Source organism: Rhinolophus sinicus, chromosome 2 (assembly GCF_057876585.1).
Source record: "Rhinolophus sinicus isolate RSI-liver-muscle chromosome 2, RSI-T2T, whole genome shotgun sequence".
Lineage (NCBI taxonomy): Eukaryota > Metazoa > Chordata > Mammalia > Chiroptera > Rhinolophidae > Rhinolophus > Rhinolophus sinicus.
The window spans coordinates 137838343-137862603 of NC_142502.1; the positions used below are offsets into that span (position 1 = coordinate 137838343).

The 24261-nt window shown below is 37.5% G+C and overlaps 1 protein-coding gene across 4 annotated transcripts in view; it reads right to left on the reverse strand.

The window, feature by feature from the left end:
- ALMS1 (ALMS1 centrosome and basal body associated protein) overlaps positions 1–24261 on the reverse strand; it is a 142576-nt gene that overhangs the window by 85067 nt on the left and 33248 nt on the right. For all 4 annotated transcript variants that reach the window (XM_074332177.2, XM_074332176.2, XM_074332174.2 and 1 more), the window contains 2 exons: positions 22608–22767; positions 139–5790 (listed from right to left, as the gene is read on the reverse strand). In XM_074332177.2, the coding sequence (XP_074188278.2) occupies positions 139–5790; positions 22608–22767 (5812 nt within the window). The remainder of the gene's footprint in view (positions 1–138; positions 5791–22607; positions 22768–24261) is intronic.

Consider the following 24261-nt stretch of genomic DNA (forward strand, 5'->3'; position numbering starts at 1 on the left):
TGGACTTATTCTGGATTGCGGGTGGAAAAATGTAATCATCCTAACAGTTCTACAAGAAAATAATTTAGAACTCCAAACACTTAACTTTAAACAAATGATTAAACGAATGTTTATAAGCTTCACATTATCAGTGCCTACCTCGTGCTCGTACCCGACATTCCTCTTCCTCTGCATTTCTGAGTATCTGCTTAGCGTGATTCAATGAGGATTCACACTGCAGAAGGTTTTTCACATGTGCAGCCAATGAATCTACACTACTACCACCCCCATCATCACTCTCTGACGTACCCTCATCCTCTCTGCTATCTGTCACGCTTGTCTTGGGTGAAGCGCATGGAAAAAAGTTTAGAAGAACATCAGAAACTGACTCTAAGGAATTACTGTCCCATGAGCAGGAACTTGCATCACTACTTGAATCACTTTTTATGATAGTCATCATAGGGATAAGAATTTTATTCCTAACTGTTCCACTACACCCTTCAGGTTCAGATCTCATTACAGATTTGGCTGCTTTATGTTGCCTAAGGTTTTCGTCTAATGCTACTCTGGCTTGGCTTTCTGCTTCCTGTAGAGGACTTCTAACTGTAGCTGAAGGAATAAACTCCCAATTTTCAATGCCTCTCTGGCATTTTAGGTTTGTCTGTGTGCTAATATCCTTCTGTATGCACTTGTTGCTCGGACTTTCCTCTGTGAATGGCTGTCTCTGAAGCAAATCAACATTAGATTCATCAGCTGTAGGGGGTTCTTTGAAGCAAACTACCTTCTTAGATTGAACAAATGAAACATCACTAACATCTCTGAAAGGGACAAGAGCAGGGAAATTGCGTCGTTTCAGTGCTATATTTTCTGCCTCCATTAAAAGTGTCCGAATCGCTTTAAGAGTTTTAGAATCACTGTCTGTATCCTGGAATTCTTCTGAGCCAACATTGTCAAAATCTGAAGGCTCTGGCTGATTTATTACAACTCTACCATCAGCCTGAGAATTTAAAGGCATATTGTTCGAGATAATACTAGAGTTAGAAGAATCCAAATTATCTATTAGCTTTTGGACATGACCTGAAACAAGTTTGTGCTTCTCACTGTGTGAGTAAGCAGCAGGGGGAGCTGTGGATGACCCAGTAATCTGCTCAGCTTGCCCACGACCACTTGAGAACTTCAGGGCGTCTTCAGTTAGATGTCCATCTGGCAAACCCTGTTGATAGAATGTATCTGGTTTCTCTATGTGTGAAAAAACACTAGGAGGAGCTGTTGTTAACACAGTTGTCTGGTCAGCTGGTCCAGGAATCTTTGAAACCTTTAATACATCTTCAGTTAGATGTTTGTCTGGTAATTCCTGTGAAAATTTCTCTCTGTGTGAATAGGAACTAGAAAGAGGAATTGGTATACTAGAATTCACTGAAGTTGGTTCAGGGACAGATGAAGTCTTAGGAATATCTTCATTATAATGTCTACCTGGCAAACGCTGTTTAAAGAAAATACTGGGCTTTACTCTCTGAGAATTAGAATTAGGCAAAACTGTCAGTAATGGAGTCTTCTGGTCATCTGATCCAATCACAGTTGAAATTTTGGGTTTCTCTTTATGTGAGTAAAAACTAGAAGATGCTGCTGGTACCCCAGTCTTCTGGTCAGCTGGTCCAGGAATAGCTGAAATTTTCAAAGTTTCTTCAGTAATATCTGACAATTCCTTCTGGTAAGAAGAGATGGTGCTCTCTCTATGTGAATGGGAAGAGGGCACAATTCGTATACCAGTCTTCTGGTCAACTGGTCTAGGAACTACTAAAACTTTTAAAGCATCCTCATTAGGATCTGGCAAATCTTGCTGGTAAGAAATGATGGGCTTTTCTCTGGGTGAGTAAGAAGTAGAGGTTACTACTGGTATCCCAGTCTTCTGGTCAGCTGGTTTAGGAACCCCTAAAACCTTTAAAGTCCCTTGAGTAAGATCTGGTAACTCTTGCTGGTAAGAAATGGTGGGCTTCTCTCTAAATGAATAGGAACTAGATGGTACTGTAGGTGTCCCAGTCTTCTGGTCAGCTGGTCCAGGAACAGCCGAAACTTTCAGAGCCTCTTCAGTTAGCTGACTGTCTGGCAAGGCTTGTGGGTAGAAAATAAAGGGCTGCTCTCTATGAGAGTAGGAAGTAGAGGGCATTGTAGGTATCCCAGTCTTTTGCTCAGCTGGTCCAGAAGCTGAAACATTCAGGGCCTCTTCAGTGAGATGTCTATTTGCTAAGGTCTGATGGTAGAAAATAATGGGCTTTCCTCCAAGTGAGTAGGAACTTGAAGGTAATGTTGGTATCCCAGTCTTCTGATTGCCTGTTCCAGCTGAAACTTTCAGAACCTCTTCAGTTAGATGACTATCTGGCAACTCTTGTTGGTAGAAAATACTGGGCTTCTCTCTATGTGAGTCGGAACTAGAAGGTTCTGATGGTAACTCAGCCTTCTGGTCAACTGGTCCACGAACACCAGAAGTTCTCAGAGCCTCTTCAGGTACCTGACTCTCTGTCAAGCCCTGTGGGTAGAAAATAATGGGCTTCTCTCTATGGGCGTAGGAACTAGAAGGTTCTGATGGTAACTCAGTCTTCTGGTCAGCTGGTCCACGAACACCAGAAGTTCTCAGAGCCTCTTCAGGTACCTGACTCTCTGTCAAGCCCTGTGGGTAGAAAACAATGGGCTTCTCTCTATGGGCGTAGGAACTAGAAGGTTCTGATGGTAACTCAGTCTTCTGGTCAGCTGGTCCACGAACACCAGAAGTTCTCAGAACCTGTTCAGGTACCTGACTCTCTGTCAAGCCCTGTGGGTAGAAAACAATGGGCTTCTCTCTATGGGCGTAGGAACTAGAAGGTTCTGATGGTAACTCAGTCTTCTGGTCAGCTGGTCCACGAACACCAGAAGTTCTCAGAACCTCTTCAGGTACATGACTCCCTGTCAAGCCCTGTGGGTAGAAAACAATGGGCTTCTCTCTATGGGCGTAGGAACTAGAAGGTTCTGATGGTAACTCAGTCTTCTGGTCAGCTGGTCCACGAACACCAGAAGTTCTCAGAACCTCTTCAGGTACATGACTCCCTGTCAAGCCCTGTGGGTAGACAACAATGGGCTTCTCTCTATGTGAGTCTGTACTAGAAGGTTCTGATGGTAACTCAGCCTTCTGGTCAGCTGGTCCACGAACACCAGAAGTTCTCAGAGCCTCTTCAGGTATATGACTCTCTGTCAAGCCCTGTGGGTAGAAAATAATGGGCTTCTCTCTATGAGCGTAGGAACTAGAAGGTTCTGATGGTAACTCAGTCTTCTGGTCAGCTGGTCCAGGAACAGCTGTAACTTTTGGAACCTCTTCAAGTAGATGACTGTCTGGCGAGGACGGTGCTGAGACAGTAATGTGCTTCTCTCTATGTGGGTAGGAAATAGAGGGTAGTGTTGGTATCCCAGTCTTCTGGTCAGCTGGTCCAGAAATGGTGGAAACTTTCAGAACCTCTTCAGTGAGATGAATGTCTGGTAAAGCCTGTGGATAGAAAATAATAGGCTTCTCTCTATGAGCATAGAAACTAGAAGGTTCTGGTGGAAACCCAGTCTTCTGGTCATCTGGTCCAGGAACAGTTGTAACTCTCAGAACCTCTTCAGGGAGATGACTGTCTGGCAAGTCCTGTGGGTAGAAAAGAAAGGGCTTCTCTCTGTATAAGTAAGAAGTAGAGGTTACGGTTGGAATCCCAGTCTTCGGCTCAGCTGATCCAGGAACAGCTGAAACCTTCTGAGCCTGTTCAGTTAAACGACTATCTGGCAACTCCTGTTGGTAGAAAACATTGGGCTTCTCTTTATGTGAGTTGAAACTAGAGGGTACTGTTAGTATACCAGTCGTCTGGTCAGCTGGTCTAGGAGTAGATGAAACTCTCAGAGCCTCTTCAGTTAGATGACTATCTGATAATGTCTGCTGGTTCAAATTACTGGGCTTCTCTTCAAATGAGTAGGACCCAGAGAACCCTGTTGGTACCCCAGTGTTCTGCTCAGCTGGTCCTGGAACAGCTGAAACTTGTAGAGCCTCTTCAGTTAGATGACTGTCTGGAAACTCCTGCTGGTAAAAAATAACGGGTTTCTCTCTATGTGAGTAGGAAGTAGGGGGTGCTATTGATATCCCAGTCTTTTGGTGAGCTGGTCCAGAAACAGCTGTCGCGTTCAGAGTCTCTTTAGTTAAATGACTAACTGGAAACTCCTGTTGGTAGAAAATACTGGGCTTCTCCCTATGTGAGTAAGGAGTAGAAGTTACCGTAGGTATCCCAGTCTTCTCGTCAGTGAATCCACGAACAGCTGAAACTTGCTGAGGCTGTTCAGTTAGATGACTTTCTGGCAATGTCTGTTGAAAGAAAATATGGGGCCTCTCTCTATGTGAGTAAGGAGTAGAGATCACTGTAGGAATCCCAGTCTTCTTGTCAGCGAATCCAGAAACAGCTGAAACTTCCTGAGACTGGTCAGTTAGCTGACTGTCTGGTAACTCTTGTTGATAGAAAATACTAGGCTGCTCTCTACGTGAATAAGAAGCAGAGGTCACTGTAGGTATCCCAGTCTTCTGGTCTGCGAATCCAGAAACAGCTGAAACTTGCTGAGACTGTTGAGTTAGATGACTTTCTGGCAACGTCTGTTGAAAGAAAATATGGGGCTTTTCTCCATGTGAGAAAGAAGCAGAGGTTACTGCACGTATCCCAGTCTTCTGGTGAGCTGGTCCAGGAACATCTGTGACTTTCTCAGACTGTTCAGTTGGATGATTGTCTGGTGACTCTTGCTGGTAGAAAATACTAGGCTGCTCTCTATGTGAGAAAGACACAGAAGTTTCTGTAGGTATCCCAGTCTTCTGGTGAGCTGGTGCAGAAACAGCTAAAACTTGCTGAGACTGGTCAGTTAGCTGACCATCTGGTAATTCTTGTTGATAGAAAACACTAGGCTGCTCTCCATGTGAGAAAGAAGCAGAGGTTATTGTTGGTATCCCCGTCTTCTGGTGAGCTGGTCCAGGAATAGCTGTGACTTTCTCAGACTGTTCAGCTGGATGACTGTCTGGTAACTGTTGCTGGTAGAAAATACTGGGCTTCTCTCTATGTGAGTAAGGAGTAGGGGTCACTGTAGGTATCCCAGTCTTCTGGTCAGTGAATCCAGGAGCAGCTGAAACTTTCAGAGCCTCTTCAGTGAGATGACTTTCCGGCACTGTCTGTAGATAGAAAATATGGGGCTTTTCTCCATGTAAGTAAGAAGCAGAGGATACTGTTGGTATCCCAGTCGTTTGATCAGCTGGTCCAGAAACACTTGAAACCTTCAAAGCCTGTTCATTTAGATGACTGCCTGGCAGCCGTTGCTGGGAGAAAACAATGTGCTTCTCTCTATATGAACTGGAAGGTGCTGTTGTTTTCTCAGTCTTCTGGTCAGCAGGTCCAGGAACAGCTAAAACTCTTAGAGTCTCTTCAGTTTGATATATGTTTCCCAAGGCCTCTGCGTAGAAAATATCGGGTTTCTTTCTTTGTGAGTAGGAACTTGGAGGGATTGTAGCTATGCCAACATTCTGGTCAGCTAGTTTAGGAACAGCTAAAACATTTAGTGTCTCTTCAGTTACATGACCACCTGTCAGTATCTGTTGGTTGAGAGTATCAATATGTTGACCAATAGTATTCTCCACAGAAGACCTTACAACCAATTGAGGAAAGTCCTCAGGGGACGAGGGTAAATGAGACCTAACATCAGAATCTCCAGGAGTGGTAGTGATGCCTGGTTTCAAGTTGGATTGAGTAATTTCAGTTATGCCTCCTTTAGAAGTATCTCCTAAAGAAAACGAGATTTGTTAATACTGTTAATATTATATATTTTTTTAATTAAAAACATATTTCTTTTATTCACTAAAAGAAATAAAGCAAGCTTTCCGTCCTTAGGACTTTACACTTCTGGAATGGAATCCTAATGAAATAGTCATCAAAGGATACAAATATGTACACTCAAAGATATTTATTACAAAGCCATTTAAAGCAGCAATCTAATGTGTAAAAAATTTAAATACTCAGCAATCAAGCAATAAATTAAAAATAGCAGTATTTGTTATGGCTATAAGCAGATCTTAAAATTTGGATTTTTGAAGAATTTTCAGTGTGGTGGGAAAATGGTCTCTACTCAGGAATTTGATTTCACCCTACTTATAGCCAACAAGTTAGCCTGTTATTGGGTCATATATGCTGGCAGAAGATATAAGACTCCTCAATCGAGACAAAATACTTTATTCCATAACATAGCAAAGGTTCATCAGCTTATTTTCATGGGTTCCCCTTTCCGCCAAGACCTACAAGGGCTGCGCAATATGGTCCAGACAAATGCTATGCATGATGCTCCTAATAAATGCATCCATAATAAGATACATATTTTTAACTATAAGAAACTCTAAATACTCTAAAGGTTACACTAAGAAGTGTGAACTTAATTCTATATGGCATGGAGAGTTGTTGACAGATATGATCAGAACTATACTGCAGAAATATAGACTTCAAGATGGGTGGGAAATGAATACAAAAGTGTAATCAGCACTGTCTAACAGAACCTTTGGCAACAATGGAAATATTCTATATGTGTACTGTCTAATACAGTAATTCTAAATAAAAGTAGTTCTAAATGGCAGTAAATGACTGCAATATAAATGGCAAGATTTGACAAGTAATGCATTCACTCATTTATTCATTAAAAAAATGACTGTTAATATGGCCCAGTCACTATTCTAGATATAGGAAATAGAAGCAACAAATAAACAGACAAAGCATGCATTCTAATTTTGCCTCATAAAGCTTACATTCTAATAGGAGGAAACAGACAATAAGTAAATTGGTAAAATGTATAGTATGTCAGATGTTAGTAAGATGAATGATATATATAGCAAGTATTATCTATAATTTACAAATAGGGAAATTAAGTTTCAAAGATAACAATGTAAGAGTACTGCTCAATGTGAAGAGCTTGTTAAATTCCGATTCAGTATGTCTGGGGTGGGATCTCACATTCTGCATTTCTAACAACCTTCCTGGTGATACCCAATACTACTGGTTCTCAGGCCACATCTTGAGTAACAAAGATATATTTTTCTAGAGTTGTACAGCGAGTGAATGACAAAAACAGGTACTTTAGCCTTCTAATTCTAAAATTTCTGAACTCTTCACTACAACTTGCTGCCATTCTAAACTCACTGGTGAGCTTCAAAAAAGTAGCTGAACATAGAATGAAATGGGATAAGGATTGAATTTTAAGGTAAAAAGGTAGAAATAGCAAGTGTTAACTCCAAGAAAACTAAAAGGCTAGATGGGAAGGGGGTTGGGGGATGAGTGAAAAAGGTAAAGGGATTAAGAAGTACAAATTGGTAGTTACAAAAAGTCACTGGGATATAAAATACAGTATGGGGAATATAGCCAATGTATTATAAAAACTATGTATGGTGTCAGATGCATACTAGATATACCAGGGGAATCACTTTATAAATTATGTAAACATCCAACCATTACGCTGCACACCTGAAACTAACATAAAATAATATTGAAATGTCAGCTATAATTAAAAAGTATATAGTCACGTGATGTAAAGTAAAGCATAGGGAATATGGTCAATGGTATTTAATAGCTATGTACCATGTCAGATAGAGAGTAGACTTGTTGGGGTTATCGTTATCACTTTGTGAGGTGTATGTGTCTAATCATTATGTTGTTTTATACACCTGAAACTAACAATAAAAATACAATAACATAAAAATACTTCAATAAATGACAAAAAAGAATGAGGATTGAAATAGTTGTTGAAAGTTGAAAATATCTTTTCTATTTTCCAGTACTCTACTACTAATAATGCATTTTCCGAAATACTTGCTTTTATCCTATAGGTATAATTATATTGAATTATATTGACACTTAGTAAAAAAAGAAAAAAAGAAAGAAAGAAAACAAAGAGAAGGAAAGAATGGGTGATAAATCAACAGATTGAAAAACTGAATAACCAATGGGTCAAAGAAGAAACCAAAAGAGAAATTAGAAAATATCTTGAGACAAACAGAAATACAATGTACCAAAATTTATGGGATGCGACAAAAGCAGTTCTAAGTGGGAAGTTTATAGGAATAAATGCCTATATCGAGAGACAAGAAAAATCTCACATAACCTAAAAGAACTAGAAAAAGAAGAGCAAATAAAGCCCAATATTAGCAGAAGGAAGGAAATAAAGGTCAGAGCAGAAATAAATGCTAACATAGAGAATGAAAAGACAATAGAAGAGGTCAATGAAACTAAGAGCTGCTTCTTGAAAGATAAATAAGATTGACAACTCTTTGGCTGGACTCACCAAGGAACAGAGAGACAGGACTTAGTTAGAATCAGAAACGAAAGAAAAGACATTATAACTAATACCAGAGAAATACAAAAGATAATAAGAGACTGCTATGAGGAAATTAAAAACCAACAAACTTGACATCATAGAAGAAATGGATAAATTCCTACAAACATACAACCTACCAGGACTGAATCATGAAGAAAAGAGAAAATCTAAACAGATCGATCACTAGTAAGGAAATTGAATCAGTAATTGAATACCTCCCAACAAACAAATATCCAGGACCAGATGAATTCATTAGTTAATTCTACCAAACATTCAAGGAATTAACACCAATCCTTCTCAAATTCTTCCAAAAAAAACAGAAGAGAACACTTCCTGACTCATTTTACAAGGGCAGAAGCACCCTGACACCAAAACCAGACAAGAATGCCACAAGAAAAGAAAATTACAGGCCTATATCCCTGATGAACATAGAGGCAAAAATCCTCAACAAAATAGCAGCAAACCAAATTGAACAATAAAGGATCATATACCACGACTAAGTGAGATTTATTCCAGGTATGAAAGGATGGATCAACATCTGCAAATCAATCAATGTAATACAACACATTAACAAAATGAATGATAAAAACCAACAGGTCACCTCAATAGATGCAGAAAAAGCATTTGACAAAATTTAACATCCATTTATAATAAAAACATTCAAAAAAAGAGGCATAAAAGAGACAAACCTCAAGATAATAAAGGCCATATGAAAAGCCAACAGTTAATATCATATTCAATCGTGAAAAGCTGAAAGCTTTTCTTCTGAGATCAGGAACAAAACAAGGATGCCCACTCTCATCACTTTTATTCAACATAGTACTGGAAACCCTAGCCAAAGCAATCAAGCAAGAAAAAGAAATAAAAGACATCCAAATCAGAAAGGAAGAAGTAAGTGTGTCAATGTTTGCATATGACCTATTATATATAGAAAGCCCTAAATTCTCTGCCAAAAAACTGTTAAAATAAATGAATTTAGTCAAGTTGCAGATACAATATCAATACACAAAAATCAGTTGTCTCTATACACTAATAATGTAATATCAGAAAAGGAAATTAAGAAAAGAATCCCATTTACAATTATATCAATTAGAATAAAATACCTAGGAATAAATTTAACCAAGGAATAAAAGACCTGTACAGTGAAAACTATAAGACATTGATGAAAGAAGTTGAAGAAAACACAAAGAAATAGAAAGATAGTCTGTGCTCATGGATTGGAAGAATAAATATTGTTAAAATGTCCATACTACTCAAAGCAATCTACAGATTCAATGCAATCCTTATCAAAATTCCAAAGGCATTTTTCACAGAAGTAGAACAAAAAAATCCCTTAATTTGTATGGAACCACAAAAGATCCCAAACTGCCAAATTAATATTGAGAAAGAAGAACAAAGCTGGAGGCATCATGTTCCCTAACTTCAAACTATAAAACTATACTAATCAAACCAGTCTGGTACTGGCATAAAAACAGACTCATAGATCAATGGAACAGAACAGAGCCCAGAAGTAAACCAGGCATATATGATCAAACAAGAAAACCAAGGATACAGAATGTGAGGAAAGGACAGAATCAGTGAATTGAGGACAAATCAATACAATTAATAAATCTGGGGGCCGGCCAGGTGGCTCAGGCAGTTAGAGCTCCATGCTCCTAACTCCGAAGGCTGCCGGTTCGATTCCCACATGGGCCAGTGGGCTCTCAACCAGAGGGTTGCCAATTCAATTCCTCGAGTCCCACAGGGGATGGTGGGCGGTGCCCCCTGAAACTGGGATTGAGCACGGCGCCTTGAGCTGGGCTGCCACTGGGCTCCCTGATGGCTCAGTTGGTTGGAGTGCCTCCTCTCGACCACGGGGTTGCCGGTTCGACTCCCGTGGGGGATGGGGGGCTGTAACCTCTGCAACTAGAGGGCGGCGGCTGGACCTGGAGCTGAGCTGTACCCTCCACAGCTGGGACTGAAAGGACAACAACTTGAAGCTGAACGGCACCCTCCACAACTAAGATTGAAAGGACAACAACTTGACTTGGGGAGGAGGCCTGGAAGTACACACTGTTCCCCAATGGAGTCCTGTTCCCCTTCCCCAATAAAATCTTTAAAAAATAATAATAAAAATAAATAAATAAATAAATAAATAAATAAATCGGAACAACAGAGAAAAAGGATTTAAAAAACAAACAAACCAGGAGCTCTTGGATTATAACAAAAGATCTAACAGTCATACAAAGACTGACAATTAAGTTTGCAAACTTGTTGCTAACCTTTTTTGATAATAGAGGGATTATTTATTATGAATTTGTACCAACTGGACAAACAGTTAACCAGTTAACCAAGTTTACTATTTGGAAGTGCTGAAAAGGCTGTGTGAAAAAGTTAGATGATCTGAACTTTTCGCCAACAATTCATGGCTCTTGCATCACAACAACGCAGCAGCTCATACAGCACTCTCTGTGAGGGAGTTTTTGGCCAGTAAACAAATAACTGTATTGGAACACCCTCCCTACTCACTGATCTGGCCCCCAATGACTTCTTTCTTTACCTGAAGATAAAGGAAATACTGAAAGGAAGACATTTTCATGACATTCAGGACATCAAGGGTAATACGACGACAGCTCTGATGGCTATTCCAGAAAAAGAGTCCCAAAATTGCTTTGAAGGATGGACTAGGCACTGGCATCAGTGCATAGCTTTCGAAGGGGAGTACTTCGAAGGTGACTGTAGTGATACTCAGCAATGAGGTGTGTAGCACTTTTTCTAGGATGAGTTCGAGAACTTAATTGACCTCATAGTATCAACAGAGTGCCAGAAGTAGAGAAGAAAGGTGGGGGTTAAATAAAAATACTCACAGAAATAATGGCTGAAAATTTCCCAAATTTGGTGAAACATACACCTACAGTTTCAAGAAGCTAAGTGAATCCCAAATAGGAAAAATCCCAAAGAAATCCACACCAAGAAACAACATAATTAAATTTCAAAAAACTAAAGACAAAAATCTTGAAAGCAGTCAGAGGCAAAGATGCATGACTTATATGGGAACACCAATCTGACTGATAGCAATTTCTCATCTGAAAATATTGAGGCCAGTGGGAAGCGGCACACCATTTTCCAAGTGGTGAAAGAAAAAAACTATGAAACTAAACTAATTCAATATCTCGTTCAATTACCCTTCAAGAACAAACGGGGAATAAAGACATTTTCAGGTAAAGAAAACTAATAGAATCTGTGACTAATAGACCCATCCCCAAAGAAAGGCTGAAAAGTTCTTCAAACAGGAAGGAAAAACAGGAAACACCATGAAAGTTCACAAAGGAAAGACCAACAGAATAGATAAAAATAAAGGTAAATATAATAGACTAGCATTCTTTTCAAAAGTTTCTTAAATCATATTTGATGATAGAAGCAAAAATTTTAACACCGTGTGCTGTGGTGCTCAGTGTATGTAAAGGAAATATTAAAACAGGAGTATTTTAAAAGTGGGAAGGGTAAAGGGAACTAATTATACTTCATTCCCACGGGGAGAAGTTGAAACCAGTAGGACAGTTATAAATTATGTATGTATATTGTAATACCTAGAACAAACTAAAGAAACTACAAAGCAATATACTCAAAATACTATAGATAGATCAAAATTTCCATGTAACCATAGTAAGGCAAGAAAAGAGAAACAGAGGAATAGAGATAAAACAAATAAAACGGCAGAATTTAAGGCCTAGTATATCAATAATTACCTTAATGCAAATGGTCTAACTACACCAACTAAAATACAGATATTAGCAATGTTTTAAAAAAATACAGTGATAGGCTATCTACAAGAAATTTACTTCAAACACAAAGACATAAAAAAGTAAAACGATTGAGACAGAAATATTGTACAAACATTAATATTTTTAAAAGTAGGAGTGGTTATAATATCAGATAAACTTCAGAATGAAAAAAATCACTCGAGACAAAGAGCATTATTACATAATGATGAAAAGATCAATTCACCAAGAAAATGTAGCAATCCCACACATGTATGCAATAAAATCCAGTCTGATATTGTGAAGGCAGTAAGAAATGGGAATGGAAACTGAATGGGCAAGAACTAAAATCTGAATATTAATTTAAATAAAATATCTGTTTCTTTTCTGTATTCTCTATTGGCTCCCCTTTCTCCTACTGTGTTCTATAAGATTCTGTCCTTGGAATTTTGCTTTTCTCTATACTCATGCTCCCTCTAAAAAGCTTAACTATTCTTGTAGCATAATTAAATCATGGATTATTGAGGTCTTCCAAATTTACATTTCCCATTTTTTCAACTGGTTTTGAGCATATTCCAAATTGAATAATTTCCTGAAAATCAAATTTAATATGTCCCAAACTAAATTCACTTCCCTACTTGCTAATGGTGTCAACAATTCTCAATAATCCAGACTCCAGTTTGTCATTCTACTTCCAATCTCTCCTGTACTCTGAACTACTCAAATGTATTATGGTAGCTAGCATTAGTTGAGGCTAACAGCTGATACCAATAGTGGAATACAAGCAAAAGCTTAACAAGGAGAAAAAAAAGAGAGAAAGTAAAAGAGAACTAAGCTAAACCCATACTCGAGGTGGGGGGTGGGGTGGGGGAAGAGTGCAGGTCAGCAAGGCTGTACACATGCCAAAGGCTATGCTTTCAGGTGAGGAAATTCAGAAGCTGGTAATAGTGCAGGGGAAACTGACTTCAAAATGACTGAGAGACATAGCAGATCTACCTGACACAAAGAAACAAACAGGGAGGCAGCCAATATGGGGAGACAAAAAAAAACATGTCCCAAATGAATGGTCAGAACAATGCTCCAGAAAAAGAACTAAACAAAATGGAGACAAGCAATCTACAAGACATGAGTTCAAAATGCTGGTTATAAGGAGGCTCAATGAACTTAGGGGAAGAGTAGATGAACCCAGTGAGAACATTTACAAAGAGATAGAAAACAAAAAAGAACCAGTCAGAAATGAAGAATTGTCATGCAGGAGATCCTGCTTGCTGCGCCATTTGTCATGGGAGGCAGCCTGCGGGGTCTCAGCTCCCACTCCCCACATAAGAACGCAGGATGTGGCTAGGCCAAAAAGGAACACCCATGGAGCCATAGGTAGGGGAGTCATACCACTATAGTCTCACTGGAGGCTGGAGCCACACGACCTGCAACCTGCTGTCCACTTTTCTGCCTGCCAACCAACCAACTGACCAACCAACACAGCCGTGGCAGTTGTATCAGTGGCTAACTGGTTACAGCTGACAGCCAACTAGCCACAGTTGACGGCCATCTACTACCCAAGCCAGCACCTTTCCACGTGAGGCTGAGAGCCTGGAAACTGCTCTCTGGGATTCTGTCCCCACAAGAATACAATAACTGAAATTAAGAATATAGGACAGCCAGTTAGCTCAGTTGGTGCTCATAGCACCAAAGTTGCTGGTTCAATTCCCACATGGGCCAGGGAGCTGTGCCCTCCACAACTAGATTGAAAAATAACTACTTGACTTGGAGCTGATCGGTCCTGGAAAAAACACACTTAAAATAAATAAAAGTTAAAAAAAGAAAAGAATACATTAGAGGGAATCAACAGTAGATTAGATGAAGCAGAGTACTAAATCATCTATTTAGAAGATAAGGTAGCAGAAAACACGCAACCAGAATAGCAAAAATAATTTTTAAAAAGAGGATAGCTTAAGGGGCCTCTGGGACAACATCAAGCGTACAAACACTTGCATAAGTGTGCCAGAAGAGAGAGCGCAGGGAATTGAAACCCGGTTTGAAGAAATAATGACAGAAAACTTCCCTATCCTGGGGAAGGAAAAAGACACACAAGCCCAGGGAGCACAGAGAATACCAAACAAAATGAACCCAAAGAGGCCCACACCAACATATCATAATTAAAATGCCAGAGGTTAAAGACAAAGAAGAATCTTAAAAGCAGCAAGAGAAAAGCACTTAGTTACCTAAAAGAAAGCTCCCGTACAGCTAATTTCTCAACAGAAACTTTGCAGGCCAGAAGGGATCAGCACAAAATATACAAAATGATGAAAAGCAAGGCCCTACAACCAAGATTACTTGAACCAGCATAAGGCTGTCATTTAGAATTGAAGAACAGATAAAGAGCTTCTCAGACATGAAAAAGCTAAAGGAGTTCATCACCATCTAACCAGTATTACAAAAAATTTTAAAGGGACTTCTTTAAAAAGAATAAAAGATCAAAACTATGAATAATAAAATGGCAGTAACTACATAACTATCAACAATTGCTTTAAACGTAAGTGGATTAAGCGCTCCAATCAAAAGACAAGGTGGTTGCATGGGTAAGAAAACGAAACCCCTTACGTATGCTGCCACTTCAGATCGAAAGACACACAGACTGAAAATAAAGGAATGGAAAAAGATATTTCATGCAAATGGAAATGAAAAAAAAAAAAAAAAAGCTAGGGTAGAACACATATATCAGACAAAATAGACTTTAAAACAAAGGATGTAACAAGGGATAAAGACAGACTCAGCAATTCCACTTATGGATATTTATGTGAAGAAACCCAAAACATTAATTTAAAAAGACATATAAACCCCTTTGCTCATTGCAGCATTATTTACAATAGCCAAGATATGGAAGCAACCTAAGCGTTCACCAATAGACAGACAGATGGATAAAGATGACTGGGTATATACAATTACTCAACCATAAAAAAAGAATGAAATCCTGCCATCTGCAACAACATAGATTGACCTAGAGGGTATTATGCTGCGAGGAGTACCGTGTTTCTCTGAAAATAAGACCTAACCAGAAAATAAGCCCTAGCATGATATTTCAGTATGACATCCCCTGAACATAAACCCTAATGCGTCTTTTGGAGCAAAAATTAATATAATACCTGGTCTCATTTTCGGGGAAACACGGTAAGTCGGGCAGAGAAAGACAAATGCCATATGATTTCACTTATGTGTGGAATTTAAAGAACAAAAACAAACAAACAAAACAGAAACAGATACAGAGAACATTTCAATGGTTTCAAAATTGGAGGGGAGTTAGTGGGGTAGGTGAAAAAGGAGAAGGGATTAAGAAGTACAAATTGGTAGCTACAAAACAGTCATGGGGATGTAAAGTATATCATAGGAAATATATTGTAACAACTTTGTATAGTGTCAGATGAGTCCAAATTTATCAAGGTGATCACTTCGTAAGTCATATTAAATGTCTAATCACTATGGTGTATGCCTGAAACTAACATAATATTGTATGTAAACTGTAATTGAAAACTAATAAATTATTTTAAAACATTTTTATATAAATATTTGCTCTACCTAATTCTCTCAGCTCCTTTAAAATACGTAAAATTATATAAATAATTATAACAATGTATTCTTGGGTTTGTAACACATACGGGTGTAGTATATATAAAAACAATAGCATAAAAAAGGAAGAGGGAATAGAGCTATACCAGAGTAATGTCTCTGCATCATACTAAAATAAAGTTAGTATAAATCAGGAGTATATTACAATACAATAAATCTTGTAAGCCCTAGAGCAACTACAAAGAATATAACTTTAAAAATAACTAGAAAGTCATTAAAGAACCTAAAATGTCACACTAGAAAATATTCACTTAATGCAATAAAAAAGTAAAGTAGAACAGAAGAACACAAAAGACATGAGACACATGGAAACTAAAAGGTAAACCAGAAAATGTAAACCCAGTCTCATCCACAATGACACTAAATGTGAATGGATTAAACAATCACGTCAAAACGCAAAGATTATCAGTCTGCATTTTTCTTTTTGTTTTTTTGTTCTTCTTTCTTGTTTTTTATTTTTTATCAGTCTGCATCTAAAAAAAAAAAAAATCCAGCTATAAGCTGTTTATAAGAGGTCCACTTTAGGGCAGCCAGTTGGCTAAATTGGTTAGGGAGCAGTGCTCATAACACCCAGGTCACCGGTTCGATTCCCACATGGGCCAGTGAGTTGCGCCCTTCACAACTATATTAAAAACTTGACTTGAGCTTATGGGTCCTGGAAAAACACACTGTTACCCAATATTCCCCAATTAAAAAAAAAAAAAAAAAAGATGCACTTTAGATTCAAAATACAAATAGATTGAAAGTAAAGGGATGAAAAAGATATGCCATAAGCAACCATAAGAGCTAGAGTGAGTAGCTATACTGATATAAGACAAAAGTTTAAAACAAAAATATTACTAGAGTTAAAGGACAATTTATATCCACAAAACGTCAATTCATCAGGAATGTAACATATTATAAATTATAATATATAAACATAAATGCACTTAATGTAATATCTCAAAATATATGGAACAAATCTGAAAAGAAGGGAGGAGACAATTAAACAGTAATAGTGGGAGATTTCAATACCTACTTTCAAAAATGGAGAAAACAAGTAGGCAGAGATCAACGTGGATGCAGAAGACCGGAACACTGTAAATTCACTAGAACTAACAGATATGTATAGAACTCACCACCTAACAACAGCAGAATGCACATTCTTCTCAAGCACAAACTGTACATTCTACAGGATAAACTATATGCTAGGACATAAAACAAGCCTCAATAAAATTTAGAAACTGAAATCATACATACAAAGTTTATGTTCTCCCAAAAAAACACAATCAAATGAGATCTCAATAACAAAAGGGAATTCATGAATATGTGGAAATTAAACAACACAATCCCAGATAACCAAGTGGTCAAACAAGAAAAATTACAATGGAAATGTGGCAATATTTTAGATGAATTAAAACAAAAATACCACCAAAACTCACAGCATGAAGCTAAAACAGTGCTTAGAAATTTATCGATGCAAACACCTGTATTAAAAAGAAAGATCTCAAATCAATAACCTAACCTTTCACCTTAAGAAACAGTAAAAAGCACAAACTAAAACTGAAGCAACTGAAAGCAAAAAAAAGTACTAAAGACTAAAATGGATATAAATGACACAGAGGTATAAATAGTAGAGAAAAAAATTAGAAAAAGTAGAGAAACTAAAGTTTGTGTCTTTGAAAAGATCAACAAAAAATAAAAGATATCTTCCTTAATCTGATAAGGAGCATCTGTAAAAATTCTACAGCTAATATCATATTTAGAGTCAAAAGACTTGATACCATCCCACAAAGACCAGGACAAGACAAAGATGTCAGCTCTTGCCACTTCTATGCAACACTGTACTGGAGGTTCTATCAGAACAATTGGGAAAATGAAATGTATAAAAGGCATCCATATTGGAAAGGAAGAAGTAAGACTGTATTTGCAGATGACTTGGTCTTATGTAGAAAAATTATTAAGAAAGCCACACAAAATTATTAGAAATAATAAACAAGTAGTTCAGGTTGCAGGCTACAAAATTAACATACAAAAGTCAACTATATTTCTATACACTGTCAATGAATATTCCCAAGTAATATTAAAAAAATACAATTCATTTTACAGTAACACCAAAAGATTAAAATACTTGGAATTAATTTACCAAAGTGCAAGACTTGTACACTGAAAACTACAAAATATTGTTGAACAAAATGGCAAAAAAACAGAAAGACATCCCATGTTTATAGATCAAAATATTTAATATTAAGATGGCAATACTCCCAAAACTAATCTATAGATTCAATGCATCCCGACACCTGCTACAACATGGATAAACCTTGACATTATTCTAAGTGAAATAAGCCAGTCACAAAAGACAAATACTGTATGATTCCACCTATATGAGGTTCCCAGAGTAGCCAAATTCATAAAGATGAAAAGTAGAATGGTAGTTGACTGGGGCTAGGGAGAGTGGGAGTTACTGTTTAGTAGGTAGAGTTTCAGTTTTAGAAGATGAAAGATGGATGTCTGTGACATTTGCACAACAATGTAAATGTATTTCACACTGAATGTATATTTAAAAATGGTTAAGATGGTAAATTTTATGTGTATTTTACCCCTATTTAAAATATTAAGTATTTAAAAAGAAGAGAAACAGATAAAGCAGATTTCATCAAAATTTAAAACTTCTGTGTTGTAATCGATACAACTAAGTGAACAGACAACCCATAAAATGGGAGAAAAATTTTGCCAATAATACACCTAATAAGGGACTTGTATCCAGAATATATAAGGAACTCTTACAACTCAATAATAAAATGATAAATAACCCAATTAAAGTGTGAGTGAGGATCTGAATAGACATTTCTCCAAAAAAGATAAACAAATGACCAATATACATAAGAAAAGATGCTCAAGGTCATAATCCATAAGGGAAATGTAAATCAAAACTACAAGATACCACTTTACACTCACCAGAATGGCTATAATCAAAAAGACAGAAAATAAAAAGTGCTGTTGAGGATGTGAAGAAATTGGAACCCTCATATTGTTGGTGGGAATGTAATATGGTACACACTCTTTGGAAAACAGTTTAGTTGTTTTTCAAAATGTCAGACATTGGGACCATGAACCAGCAATTCCACTCCTAGATAAACACCAAAGAGAAATGAAAATATACACATACATTAAAACATGCACATTGATGTTCATAGCAGCAATATTCACACTAGCCAAAAGGTAGAAACAACCCAAATGGACATCAACTGATAAATGAACAAACAAAATGTGACATATCCATACAATGGACTATTATTTAGCAATAAAAAGGAATGAGTACTGATACATGCTATAACAACATGGATAAACCTTAAAAATGCACTCAGTCAAAAAAGCCAGTCACAGAAGAACACATGTTGTATGATTTCATTTATACAAAAATGTCCAGGACAGGCAAATTTATAGACACAGTGGGATAGTGTTGCTTAGGGTTGGGAGTGCTGAGGGAGGTACAGAGTAAGTAGGGAGTGACTGCTAAAGGGTACGGGGTTTCCCGGGGGACACGAAATGTTCTAAAATTAGAGTGTAGTGATATTTGCACAACTCAGTGAATTGTGCACTTTAAGTGAGTGAATTGTACGGTATGTGAATTACATCTCAAAAACGCTGTTTTTACAAAAAGCTAATGGTTTAAATTTTCATTCTAAATATATTATTTTCCTTCCAAAGCTCTAGCTTAGTTGCTTTTATTATATATCTGAACACTTTTTAAAAAAGAGATTTTTCTTATCCAACATGTAAATAGCTTAGAAGTCACTCCCATATCACAAGAGCTGAACAAACTGAAAATCAACAACTCTTCTTAGACCCATCAGAGAACTGAGTTTACACGGTAGACCAACATCCTGAAAACTGTACAGACAGGCAAATACAGAAAACCACAGATTATGGGTAGCAGAACCCTCTGAAACCAGAAATTGGTAGAAAAAATTAAACTGTAATTGGCAAACTGCTAGAGGCTAAGTATGGACTCTCTTGAGAGATAAAAACTCCTGGGAACCAGCCTTAGAGGGGACCCCACACTTTCATGAGTTTTACTTCCTGGAACCCTGAGGCTCACAGGATGATGACGGGACAAAAATGCCCTCACATTTATAGCAAGGGAAGGGGGGAAGGAACCATTTTAGAAGCCTAAAGCCCTCTGGTCTCCATAACAATAGGCTGACCTCAAGGGAAACTAAATTACCAGAGCATGATTTGGTTTTATCAGAGACTAACCAACCTAAGAGAAGGGAAACACCCAATTCCAGCCCCTTTTGGCCTTACTGTTTCACCTAAGGAGGGGAAAAATGCTGAGAAGCACTTGCAAAGTAATAGCCCCAGGAAACAGGCTCACTAAAAGACTGAGACCTAATCATAGGGTTATTATAATGCAGCCTCTCCCTTCCACATATTACCACTACATCAACAGAGCTCCTGTATAAATAGCTTACAGATGAAAGAATGCAAACAAGCCTCAGATCCTATTTAAGGAGTCTCAAGGGAAGCCAAAAGACAACCTGGGAGAAAAAACAAGGACACCACAGGAAATTTTAGAGTCTTGACACCACAGTTACAGCTAATAGTAATATAGCCTAACTCCTAGCCAGATAAACTGAAAACTTCACAACAAAGGCCCATTTACTTCAGTCTTTTTACCTAATACATTATGTCCAATCTTCAACAAAGAACAAGGCATGTCAAAAGGCAAAAAACAATCTGAAGAGAGAAAGCAAGAAATAGTACCTGACTCAGACATGGCAGAGATTTTGGGATTATCAGACCAGGAATTTTAAGTAACTATGATTAATATGCTGAGAGCTCTAATGGAAAAAGTGGACAACATGCAAGAACAGATGAGTAACGTAAGCAAAGAGATGAAAACTTTAAGACAGAATCAAAACAAAATGTTAGATATCAAAAATACTGTTAACAGAAATGAAGGATGCCTTTGATGGGTTCATCCATAGGCTGGACAAGTTGAGGAATAATCAGTGAGCCCTGAAGGAGGTCAACAGAAACTTCCCAACCTGAAATGCCAAGAGAAAAAAAACAAACAGAATACCCAAGAACTTGAGGACAACTTCAAAAGATGTTAGGGAGGATAGACTGCAACTTGAGAATTCTTTACCAAGGCATGCTATGATTTGTTAAAGAAAGCCACAAAAAGACATTTTTAGACACAATGCCCTTCTCAAGTCCTATGGCAGTCCTCATTTCATCTCTAGGACCAGACCAGATACGAATTAGGACCCTCAGATTGTTCTAGTATCAAAATTACCTCTGGTAATTACTATTTTTGAGGCCACTCATTTCAACTATACTCATCACTGAAATCCCTGGTCAAGATAAAAGCAACTATTACCAGTCTCCTGTCCCCACATTCTGTTTCTGCTCTGTTTTCTTACCTTGGTTCCTCCCACTATTCATTTTTTCCCTCCCTTCTTTCCTCTGTGACCTTTGAAACCATTCTATTTAATAAACAACCTTTCTCAAAATTTTCAGAGAATAATCTCCAACTTTTTGCTTTAAAAAAACACACCTTGATTTTCCTTTTGATTACCTTGAGGGTAATCAAGAGGAAACATTGATTACCCTCTTCCATAGACCATGACTCTGGAAACAAGGGGATATGAAAGTTGGCATTGACCGCTCACAATCATGTCCTTACCCTTGTTTTCTATTTTCCTCAAGTAAACAAATAAACAAAACCATACAAATAAAATCTCCTTTTGGAGGCTCAGACCACAAACAGTTTCAATATCACCCTCAATTACGTTCTCCTTGTGACTCCCAGCTGCTTCCATTCATTTTTTGAAGACTTCAAGGTCTGAGACACAGGCTTTCTGTAAACCCCAAATCCCACATAATCCGAAAATATTTAAACACAGTTAACCAATCCAATAAGCTAGCCTCAAAAAAAATCTCAATTTTCTTTATCCCAGTGATTTTTATATTCAACTTCTATCCAATCCCAGGGCCAAGCAATGGATCTTATCACCCTTCAAACCGATCCCCATCTAAATGAACTAAATCACTCTTACCAAAATTACCCATTCTTCTAGCTCTCTCACTAACTCACACCCACCTCATCTATTAAACTTCATAAATAAATCTCTGTTCCTTCTATTTTCTCCCAGACTAACAACTCTCCTGACTTCTATTTTTCCCCTACGCTGGCTGAAACCAACAGCTGATCAACTTTTCTCTCACTGACTCCCTTCCACTGCTATCCTTCCACCACGCCCATCCACTCAACAAATCCCTTAACCAAGGATCAATCCTGTAATTTATCTCCTCCATTTCTTAGTTTTAGTAGAGAAAAATCAGAGATGCTATATAGGCTAGCAACGTTGTAAAATCATCTTTAACCTCAGCTGACTTCTCAGAACTACCTGCCAATCCTTTTGCTTGGCCTTGGTCAGCTTCATCCCCTATTCACTTCAACCTAAATTCTGAGCCTTCACCAAGCCACTCTCCTCCAACCTCCTAATACCTCCACCAGTCCCCACCTCCTGCAGCAGACAGATAATCTTGCTTTCTACCTCAAAACTAAGCTCTCAGTTTCCTCTCTACAAACTTATTTGCATTTACTATTGTCCTCTTGTGCTCAATTATTTTTCACTTCAAGTCACAGGAAGGAATATAGTAACAAACTGACTCTACTATCAGACCCCTCCACATAATTCAGTTCTAAACAGTGTCATGAAGAACGCAATGGAAAATCAAATGGCTCATCTAATAAAAGACCTGGGCATTTATAAATACACCTAATCCAAAGTTAACATTACTACAGGAGTTCAAAATAAAAAATTAGTTAGCCATAGCAAAATTTTTAACCAGTTAGTCAAAAGGACACTTAATATTTCCTTTTCTATATACCTGATAAATGTTTGAGAGTCTTTGGCACAGTCTCAGGAGATATCCTCAACATTCTGAGATCTGAAGTGTGATACTCCGACTCCCCGGTTGGCTCATGAGGAACAAATGGAGGCAACACAGATGAAAAAGATTGATTAATGTCCATATTAGAATGACCTACCTATGAAAAGAGATAAAAAAATGAAGGAAATAAGATTAATTTTAGACTTCATCTGCTAAAAACAAACCTCACTTTTATAAAGGTTTATAAATTATACTAGTTATACTAGTTCCTTAAGATTATATTCTTAGTCCTCTTGAATTCATATACAGGTCATATCTTGTTTGGTCAATTCCGAGAAGTCTCTAAAAATCATTCTGAGGGTCTGGAAGCCTGCCTGTGTAGAATATTACAGATAGGAGGGCTACAAATGTTCTATAACTCAGAGTTTGCTCCTTATAATAATGTGATCATTGCAGGATTTGAACTATGGTACAAGGATTTTTTTTTTTTAAAGGAGAGGTGTGTGTGGAAAGGTAAAAGAAAAGGAGGGAAGAGAGAACAAGAATATTTTCAAGAAATCCACAAATGTTTAGAAGGGAAAAAAAGCATCAAAAACGGTATCTGTGATCAATTACCAAAAAAACAAAAGTCCTCAAATTTCTTGAAACTAAAGTACTGGGAAGCATAAACTGACAGTGAAGTAAAGGTTAAATGCTGAAAAAGTTCCTAAAGTTTCATCAGATCCCAACATGTCCTTGCTAGAAAAGAAATTAGAAACCATAATTGGTGATGTTAGTATATAAACGTATACAACTGTTCACCAAATTCACAGTATGCTCTAATATGAAAACAATATACCACTTTTAGGTTTCTTTATTTTCCTAGAAAAATTATTGCAGTGATGCCCTCTCAGGAGGGAATCTAAACATGTATATAAGCATGAATTTTTCTATCCTCTTTTATCAAGGTTTTTTATTGTGTAGTAATGAATATTCTTAGGAAGCTGGCAGGGTGTAGAAACATATTCTACTTCTACTGCCCGTATAGGTTTCTCTAGACTAGTGGTTCTTAACTGGAGGAGATTTTGCACCCACCTATTCCCTACAAACAAACGTTTGGCAAGGCCTGGAGACATTTTTCATTTCATAACTTTAGGTATGGATGCTACTGGCATCTAGTGAGTAGAGGCCAGAGATGTTGCTAAACATCCTAAAATGATGAACAGCCACAGAACAGCCACACAGCAAAGAATTTATTCAACCCAAAATGACAGTAATGCAGACAAACCCTGCTCTAAACATAGCACAAACTTTAACGTAGTTTCCAATTTTTCCACTCCTGAAGATTTTTTAGAAGTGCAGCTCATTAACATACATATTACACATATGATCTATACTTATGTATGGGCAAGCATGCGTGTTTATTTTTTTATTTTTTATTATTATTATTTTTTTTTAACAAAACCAACTACTTTTACTACTTTTTCATACATATTATATGGACCCTCTGTTTTTCATACATAAAGAAGTGCTTTTGGTAGTATCTTGGTTACTATGACTGTGCGTTTTAAAAATCACGCTGCATATAATTAACACTATTTTACATATATACAACAGGTAAGCTTCCTAGCATGAGGCACAATTTATCTGAAGCTATTTTTTTTCTTTTATT